The 16,135-nt window shown below is 40.6% G+C and overlaps 1 protein-coding gene across 5 annotated transcripts in view; it reads left to right on the top strand.

Annotated features, from left to right (window-relative positions):
• Positions 1–16,135, top strand: part of atp8a1 (ATPase phospholipid transporting 8A1) — a 90,656-nt gene that overhangs the window by 46,470 nt on the left and 28,051 nt on the right. For all 5 annotated transcript variants that reach the window (XM_075481803.1, XM_075481800.1, XM_075481804.1 and 2 more), the window contains 10 exons: positions 1,148–1,230; positions 2,376–2,425; positions 2,637–2,706; positions 3,067–3,151; positions 4,082–4,221; positions 6,092–6,230; positions 8,722–8,786; positions 12,080–12,252; positions 13,434–13,617; positions 15,664–15,774. In XM_075481803.1, the coding sequence (XP_075337918.1) occupies positions 1,148–1,230; positions 2,376–2,425; positions 2,637–2,706; positions 3,067–3,151; positions 4,082–4,221; positions 6,092–6,230; positions 8,722–8,786; positions 12,080–12,252; positions 13,434–13,617; positions 15,664–15,774 (1,100 nt within the window). The remainder of the gene's footprint in view (positions 1–1,147; positions 1,231–2,375; positions 2,426–2,636; positions 2,707–3,066; positions 3,152–4,081; positions 4,222–6,091; positions 6,231–8,721; positions 8,787–12,079; positions 12,253–13,433; positions 13,618–15,663; positions 15,775–16,135) is intronic.

Raw genomic sequence — 16,135 nt, 5'->3', positions numbered from 1 at the left:
TCTGATGATATTCTCTTACATAGAACATCATATAGATTCGTCATTTTGAGCTGTTGAAGTCATCGCAGATGAACTCCCAAGTCAGTACCTTAATCAGAAAAATTCGATGTATTAATAAAGAGCATTTAGGACCACTATAGCGATACAGTGATACAATGTGAACTCGGTACTCTTTTCAACACACACATCCACACAATAATTGAAAACATTAAAAAGATAGAAATAAAAGTGGCATGAGTGTCAAAATTGCAGAAACTGTTACCGTTGATGGCCATCAGAGACACATTTAGTATATTTCTGTCCACACTGCTGTGACACAAATGGTCTAATAAACCAGGTCCAAAACTACAGGTCTGCAACTGCAAACAGTGATCTACTGGACCTGGTTACAGGGGCTTTTCACAAACCATACTCACTTTGAAAACATCTCAATTTCAAACCTAGTTACCTCTGTGCCTGAACAAATGGAGCCCACTACAGCCTCCAGGCCTTAGTATTTTATGGGGACATTTATACAGTCAAAAGAGCCTGAGAGAGCCAGGAATCATATTATAAAATGAAATCTCCTGTTTACAAAAAGAATGGTGTATGTCACTTTGATTTCTTTAACCTCACTGTTATTCCTCAGTCTATCACGTTCACTGTTCACTGTAATAGACTTGGACAGCTGTCAGTCAACAAAACATGCCCCCCTTCAATATGGTTGTTTTTAACTCCACAAAATCCTGAAAAAAATATTAGAGGAAGGGGAATTTACTTCCAGAGACACTAAAATGAGATGTATTCTGGAAAAAAAAGGCAGCATATTCATTCATACATTTAGTTTGACAGCTCTCAGGTTTCATCCAGTGGTTGCCTCTTGCAGCAGTATGTATGCTTGTATGCTCAAAGACATAACGCTGTGATCCAAATATAAACCAGTAACTAGCTCTCATGACAAAAAAAAATTTGACTGCTGTAAATAGTGGATATTTGACTGGATGAGAGGTTTTACCGTTTCCTAATGCTTTTGAAATGACGAGTTGCAGAGTTAAGCAGACCTATAATAAGTTAATTTAATTTACTGTTGATGGCCTCATATCTGCCTGTGCGCCTGAAGATCTGTTGTTCAACTGTTGAACTTTGACTTCTTTTCTTTGCTTCCAAGATGAAGGAGCTCTGGTGAGAGCGGCTGGAAACCTTGGCTTTGTGTTTTCTGGACGAACCCCAGACAGCGTCATTGTGGATCTGGTGAGTCACCAGTTTGATGAAAGCGAGCAAGCGATTGTGCTGATTGGTGGATGGATCCACTTAATCTGGCCTCATGATGGTCTGGTGTGATTTTATGCAAGACAAAAACACTATTTGTAAAAGTGTGGGATCAGTCGTGGACATAAAAAAAATAAAAACTGGGTACATTTGATGCTGCCCTACTGACACCCTAATGAATGCTCTTTAAGTAAGAAAGCTTTTGCAAGAAGTAGGTTAGCTAAGCCCAGCAGGAAAGCTTGAAACAGATGTAAATAGATTAGTCTGTCTCTGTTCAAAAGTAGAAAATGAAATGACATGCACATACACATTTGAATGGGTTAAAAGATATAGTTTGTTTATTATTGAGCTATTTTGATGTAATAATTTCACAATTCAGTGTGCTGCTTCCTTCTGTTTGCCTTCTTTCTGCTAGCTGATATTAGCTAGACTTGAAAGTGTTTTAAATCTTCACAGCTTACACCTGGCAATACATCCAGGTCCAACCTTTCCCTCAATATTTAAATAGTCCTTTACACCCATGACCCATCCCTACCCATCCCCGCCACTCTTCTCTCAGATGTCCCAAAACAGACCTTGGGCTAAAAGCAATAGAATTAAGCTGCTTGTATTTGCTTGGGGAACATGAATTGGAAAACACCACACCTGTTGTGATTATGTCCTGAGCTGAGGCACTGGGTCCACTCTAAGACTTGGGTCACTCATCCTGTTGATAGCTTAATTGGCTAACCTGATGATTACACCCAAAGACCCTGAGGCAGAAAGTCTAGAACCATTTTAATTTATTTTTATTTCTTAAACCTCAGAACAGGACATCTTGTGTCCTAGACTTTTTTTTTTCTTTCCATTTCCTAACCTTTATTAGGGCCTTCTAAGTCTCACAGCATCTACTTAATCACTCTGTCTTGTACCTAGCAGACTCTACAATTAAATAAGTTAATTGAATTTTACCTTGTTATTCCCCCTCCATCTTCTCAGTGGAGGCAACTGATAAACACATTTAAACGACAATTAAGGCTGATTGGATGAATCAGGGTTGGCTTGTGCTGCCGGGTCTGAGTTGTCTCAGAAGATTCAGGTAGAAGTTTCCTTTTTAATATTTCAACTTGGCTGTCTCTTTTGTTTAGATCGGAAAAGAGGAAAAGTACGAACTGCTTCAGGTGCTGGAGTTTACAAGGTACATCTTTGATCAGTCATTTTTATTAGTTAGTAAATGCAAAATGGTGGCATCGTCAGTTATTTCAAATCGGCTTCATAAAGGCCTTTATGATTGATTAAAAATCATTGTTGACTGAGGTGTGATACCTCAAACGGTGTAATAACGTAGCTTTTTCTTTGTTCCACTTTTTTCCTTTCTGTCGCTCCATTTTTGTCTTTTCCTTTCATAGTGCGAGGAAGAGAATGTCTGTCATCATGCGCACCCCATCTGGGAAGATCCGCCTTTACTGCAAGGGAGCTGTGAGTGTCTGTCTCTCTCCATGGCAACACATGACAGCCCATCACCATCATCACCGCACACACCCAAGTGTGGAATGCTCCTCTCCACTCATTACCTCTTGCTCCTGTCAGGAAATCTGTTCAGTGATCAGAGGATAACGACTGCTGCATCTCACACATGTGCATATCTGCAATATGATAGATGCAAATACATTACTTTTCACATAAAGACGTGCAACCAGTAGATCCACCAGACTATTTTCAGTCCAGAGTAGCACATATTTGCAGAACCTCCAGGATGGATGCAGCACTTTGGTAGTTCAGGAGGTAACGCTTTCCTCTCTGGGTGTTGGTCATCAATGAGTGTTTGTTTCCCTTCAGGACACAGTGATCTATGACCGCCTGGCGGACAGCTCTAGATACAAAGAGATCACATTAAAGCACCTGGAGCAGTTTGCTACCGAGGGTAAGTGGGCAAACATCGCCCCCTGTCTCTGGATGCTGCTAATACACAGTAGATGCCTCATTTATTTGTGGTTAGAATCACCACTCGATACTCCGTTGTTGCAGCAGAGCAAGTTTTGTTTCCCCAAGATGTTTTCCTCCAATACCATCTTTCAGCGATCTGTTTATTCAAGTCTGAGTATTTTGCAGGAATATTAGCAAAGGGCAGTGTACCTTTGAGAAACTGCAGCAGAGACGCTCCCTCGTGTCCTGTGCTCATACTGCCCCCTTGTGAGGGATCAGCAAAATGATGTCATTGGAATATTTGATGTGGGCTAAATATAGCATAGCTCAGAAGAAGTGACATTAAAAGCTTAGTCAAGGTTTTCTTAAAGAGTGCGCTCGTTATTTTGCCGAGCTAAAGACTTTTTTTAACAGACTTATGTTCACAGGAACGCAGCTACTGATAAAGTGCACGGACATTATATGTGTGCAGGCGAAATCCTGCCTGGATTGTGTCAAATTGTGTTTTAGTCTTGTCTTAATGACGCATATGTGCAGAGCAAAGTAGGATTTGATCCTCTGCATTAGTTGGCTGTTTGATAAGGAATTAATATCCTGCTATGGGTTTCTTATTCCTTGGTAGTTTGTTTTTGATTTGACAGAGATAAATAAAAAAAGTAAAACAAATGCCAAAGATTTGGCACACAAACCAAACAATAAAAGACACAGTATAAAACACTTGGGACACAGATTGAGCAGTCATGCTTTAAAGTTTTCCATAATTAGTCGGGAACTTCTTTCACAGTGTCACTGCTCTTTACTGAGCAGATGTGTACAGAGAAGCATGAGAGAAAATTGTTTTACACTGAGTCAGTCAAAAATAATTTGGCATAGACCTGTCTGAATGGCATTTGACCTGGATGTTGTGATTCTGTTTTTAATCGTCCAGGGCTGCGCACTCTGTGCTTTGCGGTGGCAGACATCAGCGAGTCGTCCTATCAGCACTGGCTGGAGATCCATCACAGAGCCAGCACCTCCATCCAGAACAGAGCCCTGAAACTGGAAGAGACCTACGAACTGATAGAGAAGGTTTGCTACGAAATGCTGATATCCTGTTTGTGTGGAATTACTTTACCGTTGATGTAACCCTTAACATTCCCTGAACCAAACATTTTAGCCTCATGTCCCACTCACAGTTTTTCATTTTGTTTTTTTCGGTTCGCTTGCCTCGCGAGAAGCAGCTTTTCCTTTGGTTCGTCACTGCATTTACTTAAAGTACAATCTTTTATGAAAAAAAAAAAAAAAATGTTGAAAAAGGCCTCTGCAAGAGTGAACTTGGCTTAAAACTCAGTGGAACTAATGGAGTGTGATTATGCTTGTAAACATTCAAAAGTTTAAGATTGGTTCCATTTTTGTGGGAGACTGAGGGTTTCACAGGCAGGTAGAGTTGGTTTCCAGAGAGGTCAGTCTGTGTGGGAGCGTTAATCACACACAGGAAGCCACAGCTGTAAATCAGCCTCTTGGCATGTTCTTCGTGTCTGCTCCTGACTACCCAAAGCAAATGGAGACCATCAATCATGGACCAAACATAAAAGCTGTCAGAGAGGAAAATGGAATACGGGCTGCCTAATGAGCAGAGTGTGGCACTACTGCTGCCATCGTTTGGGGCTTATTGTGGCTCGGGCCACCTGCACCCAAAAATATACTCAGTAATGCCACATGAGGGTGTAATGGAGCTGCAGTGAAATTCTAAAGAGAGCAGAAATTCCAGCAGTGTTAGAAATCATTTATCTAGATTTATTTAGTCATTTTGGATTTGTTAACTGTTGCTGTGTTGATCTACAATATTGCAGAGTAAATAGTTTAAGTGCAATAAATGCTTGTAAAAGAGCTACTCAATGATAAAAACTAAAATGCAAGTTATTCATTTTTTTTTTTTTAATTTAAAAACGCGTTATGCTTTTAAATAGAAGTTTGTTTTCACTATTTTTCTACGATCTCTATGACTTTTTTTTAGTGGTCAATTAGTATCATCCCTAAATAATCCTTAAGGAGTAAAAAAATCGTTGGATTTGGACCCTTCCCTTAAGTTGGAGCCTATCAGTGTAAAGTAAACAGCTCCTGGCTTTGAGGGGAAACCTTTCTTATCGGCTGTACAGATTGGTTTTAGCCTACAAGCATAGATTGATTATTTCTTAACAACTTACCCTCACACAACCAATAGTTACTAGATAACGTTTTATCAGGAAGACCCTTTGGAGGCTGGTGTTACACCAGTCTGTCTCCTACACTGCTGCTTCAGTTAGATACAGAGAAAATGTAGATTTAGAGTCGAAGGAGCATTCTCTTAATGTTAGGTGGACACCGATATATAAATCCAACCCTTTAAAATTAGGCTTTCAACTCTACACAGTGTTTTGCTGGTCCCTGGTGTAATGGTTCCTTCATGGCTTTTGGGGATGAAATCCTAATCCAAGTGTTTCTTGTATCAATAACCCCTTAAAAAAAGTATAGGAGCAATAGAACAGTTCACATTAGAAAAAGAAAAGAAAATGAGTAATAATAATAACTTAATAACCGCCACCCCCCAGGCACAGTTTTCCATGCTGTGTGGTTGCTATTGATTTGACAGGACAGAGCGACACACCAACAGGCAGCAGAGCTGAGGTCACAACTTAAAGACCTCGGCCTTTCCTCTTTCCTCTTTCCCTACCCCTGGGTCTTGTGTACACATACGCACTGGGTGTACACATACGCACAACGACTGATCCAGAACCGCTGTAGCCCACGGTGGTGTTTCTAGGTGTAGCCCACGGTGGTGCTGGGGTTTGACACGACTGATTGAGTGACACAACCCCGACTCAGATTTTTGTCTGACACATGACATTTTAAAGACCTTCATATGTTATGAACCCCACTCACTGACTTTTTTTTTTTTTCCTGACTTTCTCTGAGGCAGAACCTGCAGCTGCTTGGGGCCACAGCGATAGAAGACAAGCTCCAGGATAAGGTACCCGAGACCATTGAGACTCTAATGAAGGCTGACATCAAGATCTGGATCCTAACTGGGGACAAACAGGAAACGGCCATCAATATTGGTGAGCAATGACAGTTGGACAACTATATGGTCTTTTAATTTGATGCTGGGCTGATGTGTATCATGCAAAGTGCTTTTTATCTCTAAAACCATGAGTGGTGCACATCTTGAATAAGCTGTATTGGAAGAGTAGCTTTTTGGTTTTATTACCTTTTCCGTAGAGGAAGCACACTATTGAGGCTTAATAGAAGCTCAGCTCTGCTATCAAATGTAGGAGACTGGTGCTGAGATGGCTAAAAGATGTAAAAGCATCAATAGCTGTTTGCACCGTTGATGCCTTTTTATTCATGTTCATGCATTAGGGCACACTTTAGCCTTGTTAGTGCACTTCCTTCTTACGGGTACACCCGTCAGCCCTGTGGTCATTCCTCACCCAGCACGATAAATTACTGACAAGTTGAATGTTGCTCTGTCATACATATCTGGTGAAAGCATCTGTTGCAGAGTGATGTATGAGCACCCTGCACTGACATGAAATAAATAACACGGATATGTACACAAGTAGGCAGCTTTCACGTATCTCGCTTCCTTAGAGATTTAGTCTTGGAAATGTTATCAGAAAAGCAAATAACTTTTTCGGGTTGACCATTTTCACATTCATTTCCCTCGTCCTTATTTGCCCTTGAATCACGGGTTTTTGATGTGGGTAAACACCAAAAAAAGCTTCATAACACAAAGTTCAGAAAAATAGATATCAAAAGTAGCTCCGTTTGTGGCTGTACCTACCACTGAGGCCTGACTGAATCAGCTCTTTGTGCCCACTGTGCCCAGATGTGAAGGGGCTCAGTAGAGGCTCATGCTCACTGGAAGTATTTTTACAGGTCCGCCTTTTGACTGAGTTGCTCTGTAAAAACTCTGCTCATTATTGACTTTATTTTTTACTGTTTTCCTCATTGAAAGGTGATCCCCATTGCCAGTGGTAATGGTGCACTGTGCACATTGCCAAATCAGAGTGATGAATTAAGATAAAGACATTTGAATTTATTTATTTACTTTTATTTTTTACCAATTTACCATGTGGCCTAAACCATCCAGATGCCTTTTTGGCACAGAGAACTGGGCCTAAATGATACTGAGATTGCATATTTACAAATGTACTAATAAGCCTGAACTATCATAACATAATGAGAAGTAACAACTCTGAAAATGTGCGTCTGGCTGTCTGAGGAAAGAGCAATGTTCGCTCGGGGACACGCCTGAAGTACCGGGAGCTGTTTGATTAGGGGAGGTAAAGCTGAAGCCAGAATGCAAGAAAGGGAAGTAGCCTGCAACACTACTCACTTTACTAATGCTCTGTCAAGTTTGGCCAGAGGGTACATCATCTGCTCAAGTAGAGAGACGCTAAAGAGTAAACACAATCCCTTATCTGTCCACACAAATGTGAGCTCCTACCGCTGCAACCTTCCACTGTAGCATTTGAGTCTCCGTCTCTTAAAATCCTTATCAGTGTTATCCATTCTGAGCGCTCTCTTTAGTTGTTGTTCCCTTAGCGACATGAAATTAGTGACAAGAATGTCATTACACATTCTTCAAGGCCCATGGGACCGGTGTTTGGTTCCGCCTGGGATGGAGAAAGGCCAGGAATTTAACTTTGGCAAACTAAATTTTTTTTTTTCCTGAAAAAAAGCACTGAAATGAGCTTGAAGGTAAACACATTAAGCGGAAGGGCTGCGGTAGTAACTGACAAGGGGGAAGGGAATAGAGACGGTGTTGAGTTGGGGAGACATTTTCCACACAGCAGCAAGTTTTTCGGACGTTTGCACCTTTGCACTTAAGAAAACAATCTGGCAGACCCCAGACCCCGAGCCTGTTTGGTTTTGACTGTGGAGGTGAAACTTGCTCATTTCCTCTGTATGTGTGCTGTGTGTTGTGTTAAACCGTGCGTTCTTATCTCATTTTCACTCACAGAAAAATGCCACCCATGACTTTTGTGAAAACAAAAGTTATTTTTTTTTCCGGGTAACCCCCTTAAAGATGCTTAAATCTCCTTCCAGACAGAAGCAAAGTGTTGGAGCCCACAAATATTTCTGTGGTCATGCCACAGATGGCATACTTTTCATGCAGCCACAGCATTAAACTGAGAGCTTCAGTCTTGGTGCATGAAACATTTCTGTTTTCCCCAGCGAGAGGCTCTCTCTACCACCTTGCTGGTGACCCTGAGTGTCTGTCAAGGCCAAGAGCTCAGGAGAATTATCCCTAGAGAGCCATGTTGGGTAACCCAGAGTCGTAAATGCCTGTTAAAACAGGAAACTGACAAACTCTTGTAAACCAAACTCATTAGTCATGTCTTAAGACACTGGCTCTAAGCAATAACTTTAATTGGTAACTCTTAACATGTCGTATAGCCTGGATTTAGCTCTCTTTAATCTACTGTAAATTACTTGTTTGTTGTTGATTGAATTGTTAATGCTCTCCTGTCTTTTCAACACTATAGGTTTGCTGATTGATTTCTTTATGATTTCATCTTTAATATTTTTCTGTTATTGTTGTAGGACATTCCTGCAAACTCCTGACAAAGAACATGGGCATGCTCGTGGTCAATGAAGACAGTCTGGATGTAAGTATGCGGGTTATAAAACTTAACGTTAAAAGAATGCCAGATGACTCATTCTGTCTCAATTTCTGGAGTTCACGTCACTGTTTTTCGTCTGTAATGACATACTATTGATAGATCTTAACGAAACTAACTAACAACACCTAAACATATTTTCTAGTGAGCAGTAGCTTAAGACGTTTATCAATATAGTAAATTGATAAGCTCTTCTTCTTCATACCTGCTTGGAGAGAATACGATCAGACCTGTGCACAAGATAAAGAATACTTTCACTGCTTACCTTAAGGGTAAAAATGTGATGTGAGGATATCATTGAGTATTATAAGCGTCTCTGAAAAGTGTCCTAAAACTTAAGTGGTGAGGCCACAGGGTGCCTTCCACATAAAGCCTCCACACATCCTAAACTCTGCATTTAACATCTTTTAAGACACCCAGCAGTGAAGTCTGTTAACCCCCCGGCAGGAGAGCCTTGTCTGTTTTGAGATTGAAAAGGGCGAGTCCCAGCAATTTCAGCGGGGGAAAGCTAAGCGTAGGTGCCAAAGCCGAGGCTCTGCTGGGTTCGGTTTGTCGGAGACGGAGGGGATAATGGCGAGAAGTTGGGGATGAGAGGGTGGGGGTGTTTCTGGGTGATGACGGACGGCCTTCACTCTGTCAGCCAGTCGTTAAGCGTGATAAATGGAGCTGAGGTAGAAAGTTGGGGTCGGTGCATTCATAAAGCACATGGACCGGTGCTTTGAAATGTCAGCTCCCATTCTGCTGTGGTTGAACAGATGCTTACATAAGGCAGTTTGTTAAAACGCAAAAGGAGAAAACTCTCTACCGAGTCTGTGGAGACACAGCGAATGGAGAGCCAGGCAGCGGGGCTGGCAGTGCTCTGGTGAAAGAGGTTTATTGGAACGCGTCCTTCTTTTGTCCCCTTCCTGTGTTTAGAAGTCTTCATCAAAGGGAATCGACACCCTGTTTGTTTGATTTTAGTTGAAGTGAAATTCCCCAAGTTAAACTCTCATGGTAAGATTAGACATAGGAGTCTCATTATTTGAACTTCCATGAAAAATTTGGCTTGAAAATAATTTTTTTGCAGGAACACTGTCAGCGTCTTTAATTGGTTGTGCAAAGTTGGTAAAAATGATATCTCCGCACTCACAAGTTCAACTAAGTTGGAACGTCTCCTTTATTTTAGAATTAGTAAGACAGATGATGACATTACATCCTTGTAAATGTCCAGATTCCACATCATGAATGTCACGTCCTGTTGGCTATATCACTGAAGACCTATATCAACAATGGCGCTCAGTCTTTATGGGAAGCTCTCTTGGATTTCTGAATGGACACCACATACCCATTCCAAAACCAAACACTAGCTCGTCACATAAGCTGAACTGGTCATTATAGCCATAACAAAGAGGCTTTAGGAGGAGACATGTAGCATTAGTGCTAAAATTCCTCAGTGGAAATTTGGAGGGAAATGACCGTCCCACTTAAGGGAATGGCAAACTTTCCTTATCACACTGTGATTAATTGGTTGTGTCCCAAACAAAGTGAATTCCTTCTCATATCAGATTATAGAAAAGCTTACACATGCACCGACTCTTGAGATGTAATCTACAATCATGCTGTTAACACAGATGGAGCAGTTGTACTTGAGTGTAGATTTCACAGCCTGAAGTTACTTTTGCCTGAACACACATGCACACATACACACACTGGCCTGCCCACTGCTCACCATCTCATGCTGTTTTACAGACCCATCAGGGATGGTTAAGTCCTCACAGCTGCTCTCTGCTTGTATCCTCCTGCTCAGTTTCTCTCCTGCGTTAATCCATCATCTCTCTCTATGCGTGTCTCTCCTTCTCCTTCTCTCGCTTTGTGAAACGTAAAGCCCCTCTGTCCAAATATTTCCCTTAAGCTGGGGTTTCAGAGTTTTGTTATGCCAAGCGAACACTACGTGGTCCCCCTGGTACAATCTGAACGCACTGACATATCTGACCTCCACACCCGGCGAGAGCTCTCCCTCCTTCATTGCCGTTAAATGCAACCGGTTTTTAATGATTTCAGCTGTCTCTGCATCTGTTTGGTACCTTCGGTTGAAAACTTTTCATTTTATCTCTGCATTTCACCTGGCCTGGCTTTGATTAGAAAGGACATGGCTGCACAGACACTGGGGTGTTGTTTAAACTATCTCAATATTATAGTTCAGTACTTTAAATCTACAGCTCATTTAGATTTTTAGAAATAGCTGTGGCATCTACCTGTCACATAAAGGTTACATTCAGAAACTAGTTTCATTGACTAATGACTTCACCATCTGATGTGAGGACGTCTGAGAGATGGATAAAGTGATGATCTCACCAGCCCATCCATCCAGACCACAAGCCCATACACTAGGACTTTAAATCCTTTCGTCAGTCTCATATTTAGAGCTTTTCATCATCGTGGTCTTATAAACTTTAAAACTAACCGGATCCATCCACAGAAATCGTCAGTGTAACCATCTCATAGCCCACGTCTGAGTGCAATTGATATGAAAATCAAAATAAACATGTTGAATATCAATAGCAGCTGCTCTGCAGCAGTTTAGGATTGGCAGTAAGAGTTGACAGATGTGTCTATTTTACACCACTTTAAACGAGTGATGAATTGATGTAACGTCACATTTATTTCTATAGTTTCATACACAGACATTTTTTTATTTTGTTGGCAGTTTACCGAAGCATATTCAAGCTATAGCAATGTAATATAATGCAAGGTGGCCTTAGGTGCAGACTCTGATCTTTCATTTGTTGTGAATTAACATCCAAGTAGATAGAAGGGTTTAGGAATGACAGCTCTTTAATATGTAGCCAGGCCATCATCCAATTATGCTGTAAAAAGAAGACTTAAAAAGAGCAAATACTGAAGGTTTGCCACAGATTATGATTTTTTTAATAACATTGAAGCGTACTAATGAAAGTAAGTTAGAAAGTTTTCAAATTTCTTGTTCTCTCACTGTTTTGATTTGCCATTTCATTTAACTTGGCAAACTAAACTAATCTTTTTATGGATGTGTGCACGTAATTGTTTTAGCCAATATAATGGATGATATTTTTGTTAAAAACAATTGTACATATTATTTATTTTGTGTTCGTTAATTAATCATAATCAAGTACCACATAAGGCTGTTGAAGGGCTGTCCACCTCGACAAAATCCTTGCGTTTATCCAACAGTTCACATTTCCTCCTACAACTCTTAACACTAAGCCTTGAAATTTGAGGAGCTGCTTATAGCTCATGTTTGTGAAATGTTTTTCATCATACAGGCAACAAGGGAAACACTCAGCCACCACTGTGGATTGCTGGGAGATGCTCTCTACAAGGAAAATGACTTTTCTCTCATTATTGATGGGAAGACTCTCAAATATGCTCTTACATTCGGAGTGCGCCAGTACTTCCTGGACCTCGCCCTGTCCTGTAAAGCTGTCATATGCTGCAGGTAAGATTTACCCTGAAACAGTGAAATAAACCTGTACTTTCAAGTACAACTGCAAATAACGATCAATTTTTGTCTGCAAGACAGGAAATCGTAGAGTTCTAGAAATTCCCTTTAAAGTCGATGGAATGTTGGCCATTTTTTCCCCAAAAGAAATAATTAAGATCTGAATTGAGAACTCTGTGGTTGAACTGCAAAGTATTACCACTCTGCCACAAAGGTCAGACCGTATTTTTATGGCAGCTGTTTAAAAAGTACGACAATAATAAATTAAAACAGCAACTTTAAGCATTCCAAAGGTACTCTGGTGACCTGCGCAAGCCACATAAATAGTACGAAGCACTTAAGTACTCAAGCAACCATGACGAGGTCTGGGGCCAGAAGTCAGCACCATGTTTTTAAAACAACTGCATACCTTTACATGCTGCACTATTACTCCGTACATAACGTCAAATTTCTTTATTTATTTTTTTCCCCCCACTTCTACCTGCTTCTGCCTTGAGCACACTCTGTGGGCTCTAAGGTACACCGGGGGATGAATAAGGCCTCTTAAACCTCAGAGAACATAAACATTAACAGTTTAACAGCTAAAGAAAGGCATGCAGTATACAGCATTATCTCCAGAGACTTACACTGGCTTTGGTGCAGAAAGTGTCCATGTTTGAGGCTTCAGGGTTTTCTGTGAGGCATTAAAGTTTGAAGTCATGTATGTGAGTTATAACATGTGTCACAGCCATAATGTAATGTTTGTCCTTTGTTTATGAAGCAAGCTTTAACGGTGGCTCCTAGAAATGATGACTAGTACTGTTTGTAGTAGTAGATAGTAGTTATTTTCACTGCCACCTTTACTATTGCTTCGTTAGAAACTGTTCAAGTCCAGATTTTCTTCTTTTTTTGTTACTCTGATCAACTGAAAATGGGATAAGGAAAAATAAGAAAATAATACATGTGAAACACATGTAAATCATCGGTTGAAGGAAGCCTTCAACGAGGAATTCTTGTTTTGTCAAAGAAACATAGTGAGGAATTTTTAAAACATGTTTCAATAGTCAATAGATTCCCCCCAATGCAACACAATGGAAACGCATATTAGTACATTTTGTAAAAGTCAAAATGAGTAAAAGTAAAATGAATTTTACTGGTACGCAGTGTGTGATGTATGCTTTGCTTCTGCTCTCTTTTAGAGTGTCTCCTCTTCAGAAGTCAGAAGTGGTTGAGATGGTAAAGAAACAGGTAAAAGTGATCACTCTGGCTATTGGTGACGGTGCTAACGACGTAGGAATGATCCAGACGGCTCATGTCGGTGTCGGAATCTCAGGCAACGAGGGTCTGCAGGCAGCAAACTCCTCTGACTACTCTATTGCCCAGGTGAGCACAAAGTCAGGGTCTCACAGTAGTAAGTAAGTGGTGACATCATCAGTAATTCTATGTAAACAGCTTTGCTTAACTTTCACTGCCTGATGCCATCCCGTGTCTAGTTGAAGAGGGTCACAGAGAAGATAAAGCTAAATAATTGGACAAAGTTTTCTAGACTTTGAGACTTAAACATTGTGAAATCAACTCAGAGAATGAACCCAGGTGACTTAACAACACTTTTGCAGTGTCAAAATGGGGAACTTTCACTGCAGGGCACAGCAGAGCATTAAACTAATTGTCATTCCTTTCACTGTCCTCTCAAGTGCATTATGTGTAAGTGATAGCTTGTTACATTGTTCTGAGTAACAATGGATCATAAGTCTGAAAGAGCTTGAGCTAATCCAGGGAAGTAGTGTAACACCTGTAAAACAGGCATCTGGTGACATCCAACTCCCAACACAACTGTACAGAGACAGATTCTGGCAAAATGCTACTTAAAAACATGCTCACATCCTGGTGAGCAGTTTGTCTGAAACTCTGTATCGATACGTGATACCTGTTGGCCACAAAAGCCGCGCAGTTCCTGTGTCATGACTCTGTTATACAGCACAGCGTGCAGTGCATCATGTTTCTGTTACAGCCAAAAGGCTTTAAAGTATGGGAAACCAACAGTACGCTTTTTGTGCCTCTGTATGCAATTACTATTCATGAGACTTGGATGTGTCTGAAGTGCCCCCCTCAGTCCACAAGACACATAGAACATGTAGGTCCTTCAAAACCAGATGGCCTCTTACACAGTAATCTATTTAGGTTGTGTCCCTGCATCAAATTAAATTACACCTCCAGAGTTCCAGTGGTACTTATCGTATCTTGCTGTTGCGGTACATTAACTGTAATTTTCTGACTGCAACCTGAAATCAATCCTTGGAAATTGCGTAACTTGTTTTTCCTATTCCTTTACATTAATTATGATAATGTTCAGGAGTGTCAGATGAGCTCCTCGATGCTGTAGATTATAAGCCAGTTTCTATGAGTCAAATTTGATAACTAGGTTATCCGTCTAAGTTAGAGTAGAATTAAGGGGCTTCAGGTGGAGGTGCTTCAGCGGCCTTTTCTTCAGCTTAGCTGATGATCAATGTGTCTTAGGAGGGGGGGGTCACCACTGTGCTTTCGCTTCAACATGAGGTTCTGTGGTGATGCTGAAAGATGAGCAGACCCTAAAATAAACAATCTATAGCTACTCTCAAAATGTTAAGCTAAATTCTTCTCTTCCCACCCTTCTCTACTGTGTCATAGACTATGCTCAGTACAAATTGATGATTCGACATGTCCAGATTGTAACCAGATGATTCAGAGAGTGACATCCAGACCGTATTTTTAAGGTGGTTTCAAGTTTTTAAACAAATCATGTTCCAAGATATCCATCTCAATATGGATGCTCTTGGCATTTAAAACAGATTTCAAAGTATCTTTCGTGTCACTCACAATGAAACATGATTGATGATGTTAGATCCAGAGCACCAACAGTACTGAACCCTGCAGTTACTGGCAGATGACTATGGCAAACGCCATACTCATCCTGAACTGATTGAACTTATCCTTTGATAGTCAGTAGGAAGATGTGATGAAACGCATTCCTTGAAGTTCTGCTCTTGTGTTATCTCACTGATCAGCCAGAAATTGCACTGAATTTGAAAGTTCAACACTGGCCCTGAAAAATAGCATAATTATAAAGCTATTTAACTATTACACTCAGCCATCGTAGACCAGTACCCTCATACAAACCCCTCTAATTGCAGGAACTCAAAGCTTGGCCCTACAGTCTGGGATTGAACATTTCTGGAATGTGTTACTGAGAGTTTTGGACAAGTACCTAATCAGTTCTTTAGTTGTCTGCGGGAAAATTACAGAATACTTTCTTTAATCTTGAAGTTTCTTTAAATACTGCAGTTTCCAAGCGCTGATCTCAGACTATGAGGAATCATTAGATAGTCTACTGTAGTCAGACCTCTGCTCTTCATTTATCATGTTTTTGCCCTCCATTCATTTCCAACACAGTTCAAATACTTGAAGAATCTACTGCTCGTCCATGGAGCCTGGAATTACAACCGTGTAGCCAAGTGCATCCTGTACTGCTTCTACAAGAACATTGTTCTCTACATCATTGAGGTAAGTCTCGCACTGTAACTCTGACACTAAGCAAGTGGGTGCGTTTGCAGATGTAAACAGCTTTTGTATAGTTAACAGTAAGACTATTTTAAGGAAGGCCTCATCTTCTTGCATCCATAAAACATCAGTTCCTTTGAATGATTTTGAGCTACGATCAGATGACTGGTGATGCTTCTAACAACATGCATTGTTACCATCCTGTAATGTGTTGACAGCTGTTTCTGCCAAATACTGTATATAACTAACTTTGGGCATGTTAAATAATGCTGTGCAGGATGACAAGTTGGTAATGATAATAGTATTGTTGTAACTTTTTCTCTGCATATAAAGATAATAATAGTTATTCAATTATTTGTTATCA

This window comes from Odontesthes bonariensis, chromosome 13, assembly GCF_027942865.1.
Source record: "Odontesthes bonariensis isolate fOdoBon6 chromosome 13, fOdoBon6.hap1, whole genome shotgun sequence".
NCBI classification, from domain to species: Eukaryota; Metazoa; Chordata; class Actinopteri; order Atheriniformes; family Atherinopsidae; genus Odontesthes; species Odontesthes bonariensis.
This window is presented reverse-complemented; position numbering and strand designations above follow the sequence as displayed.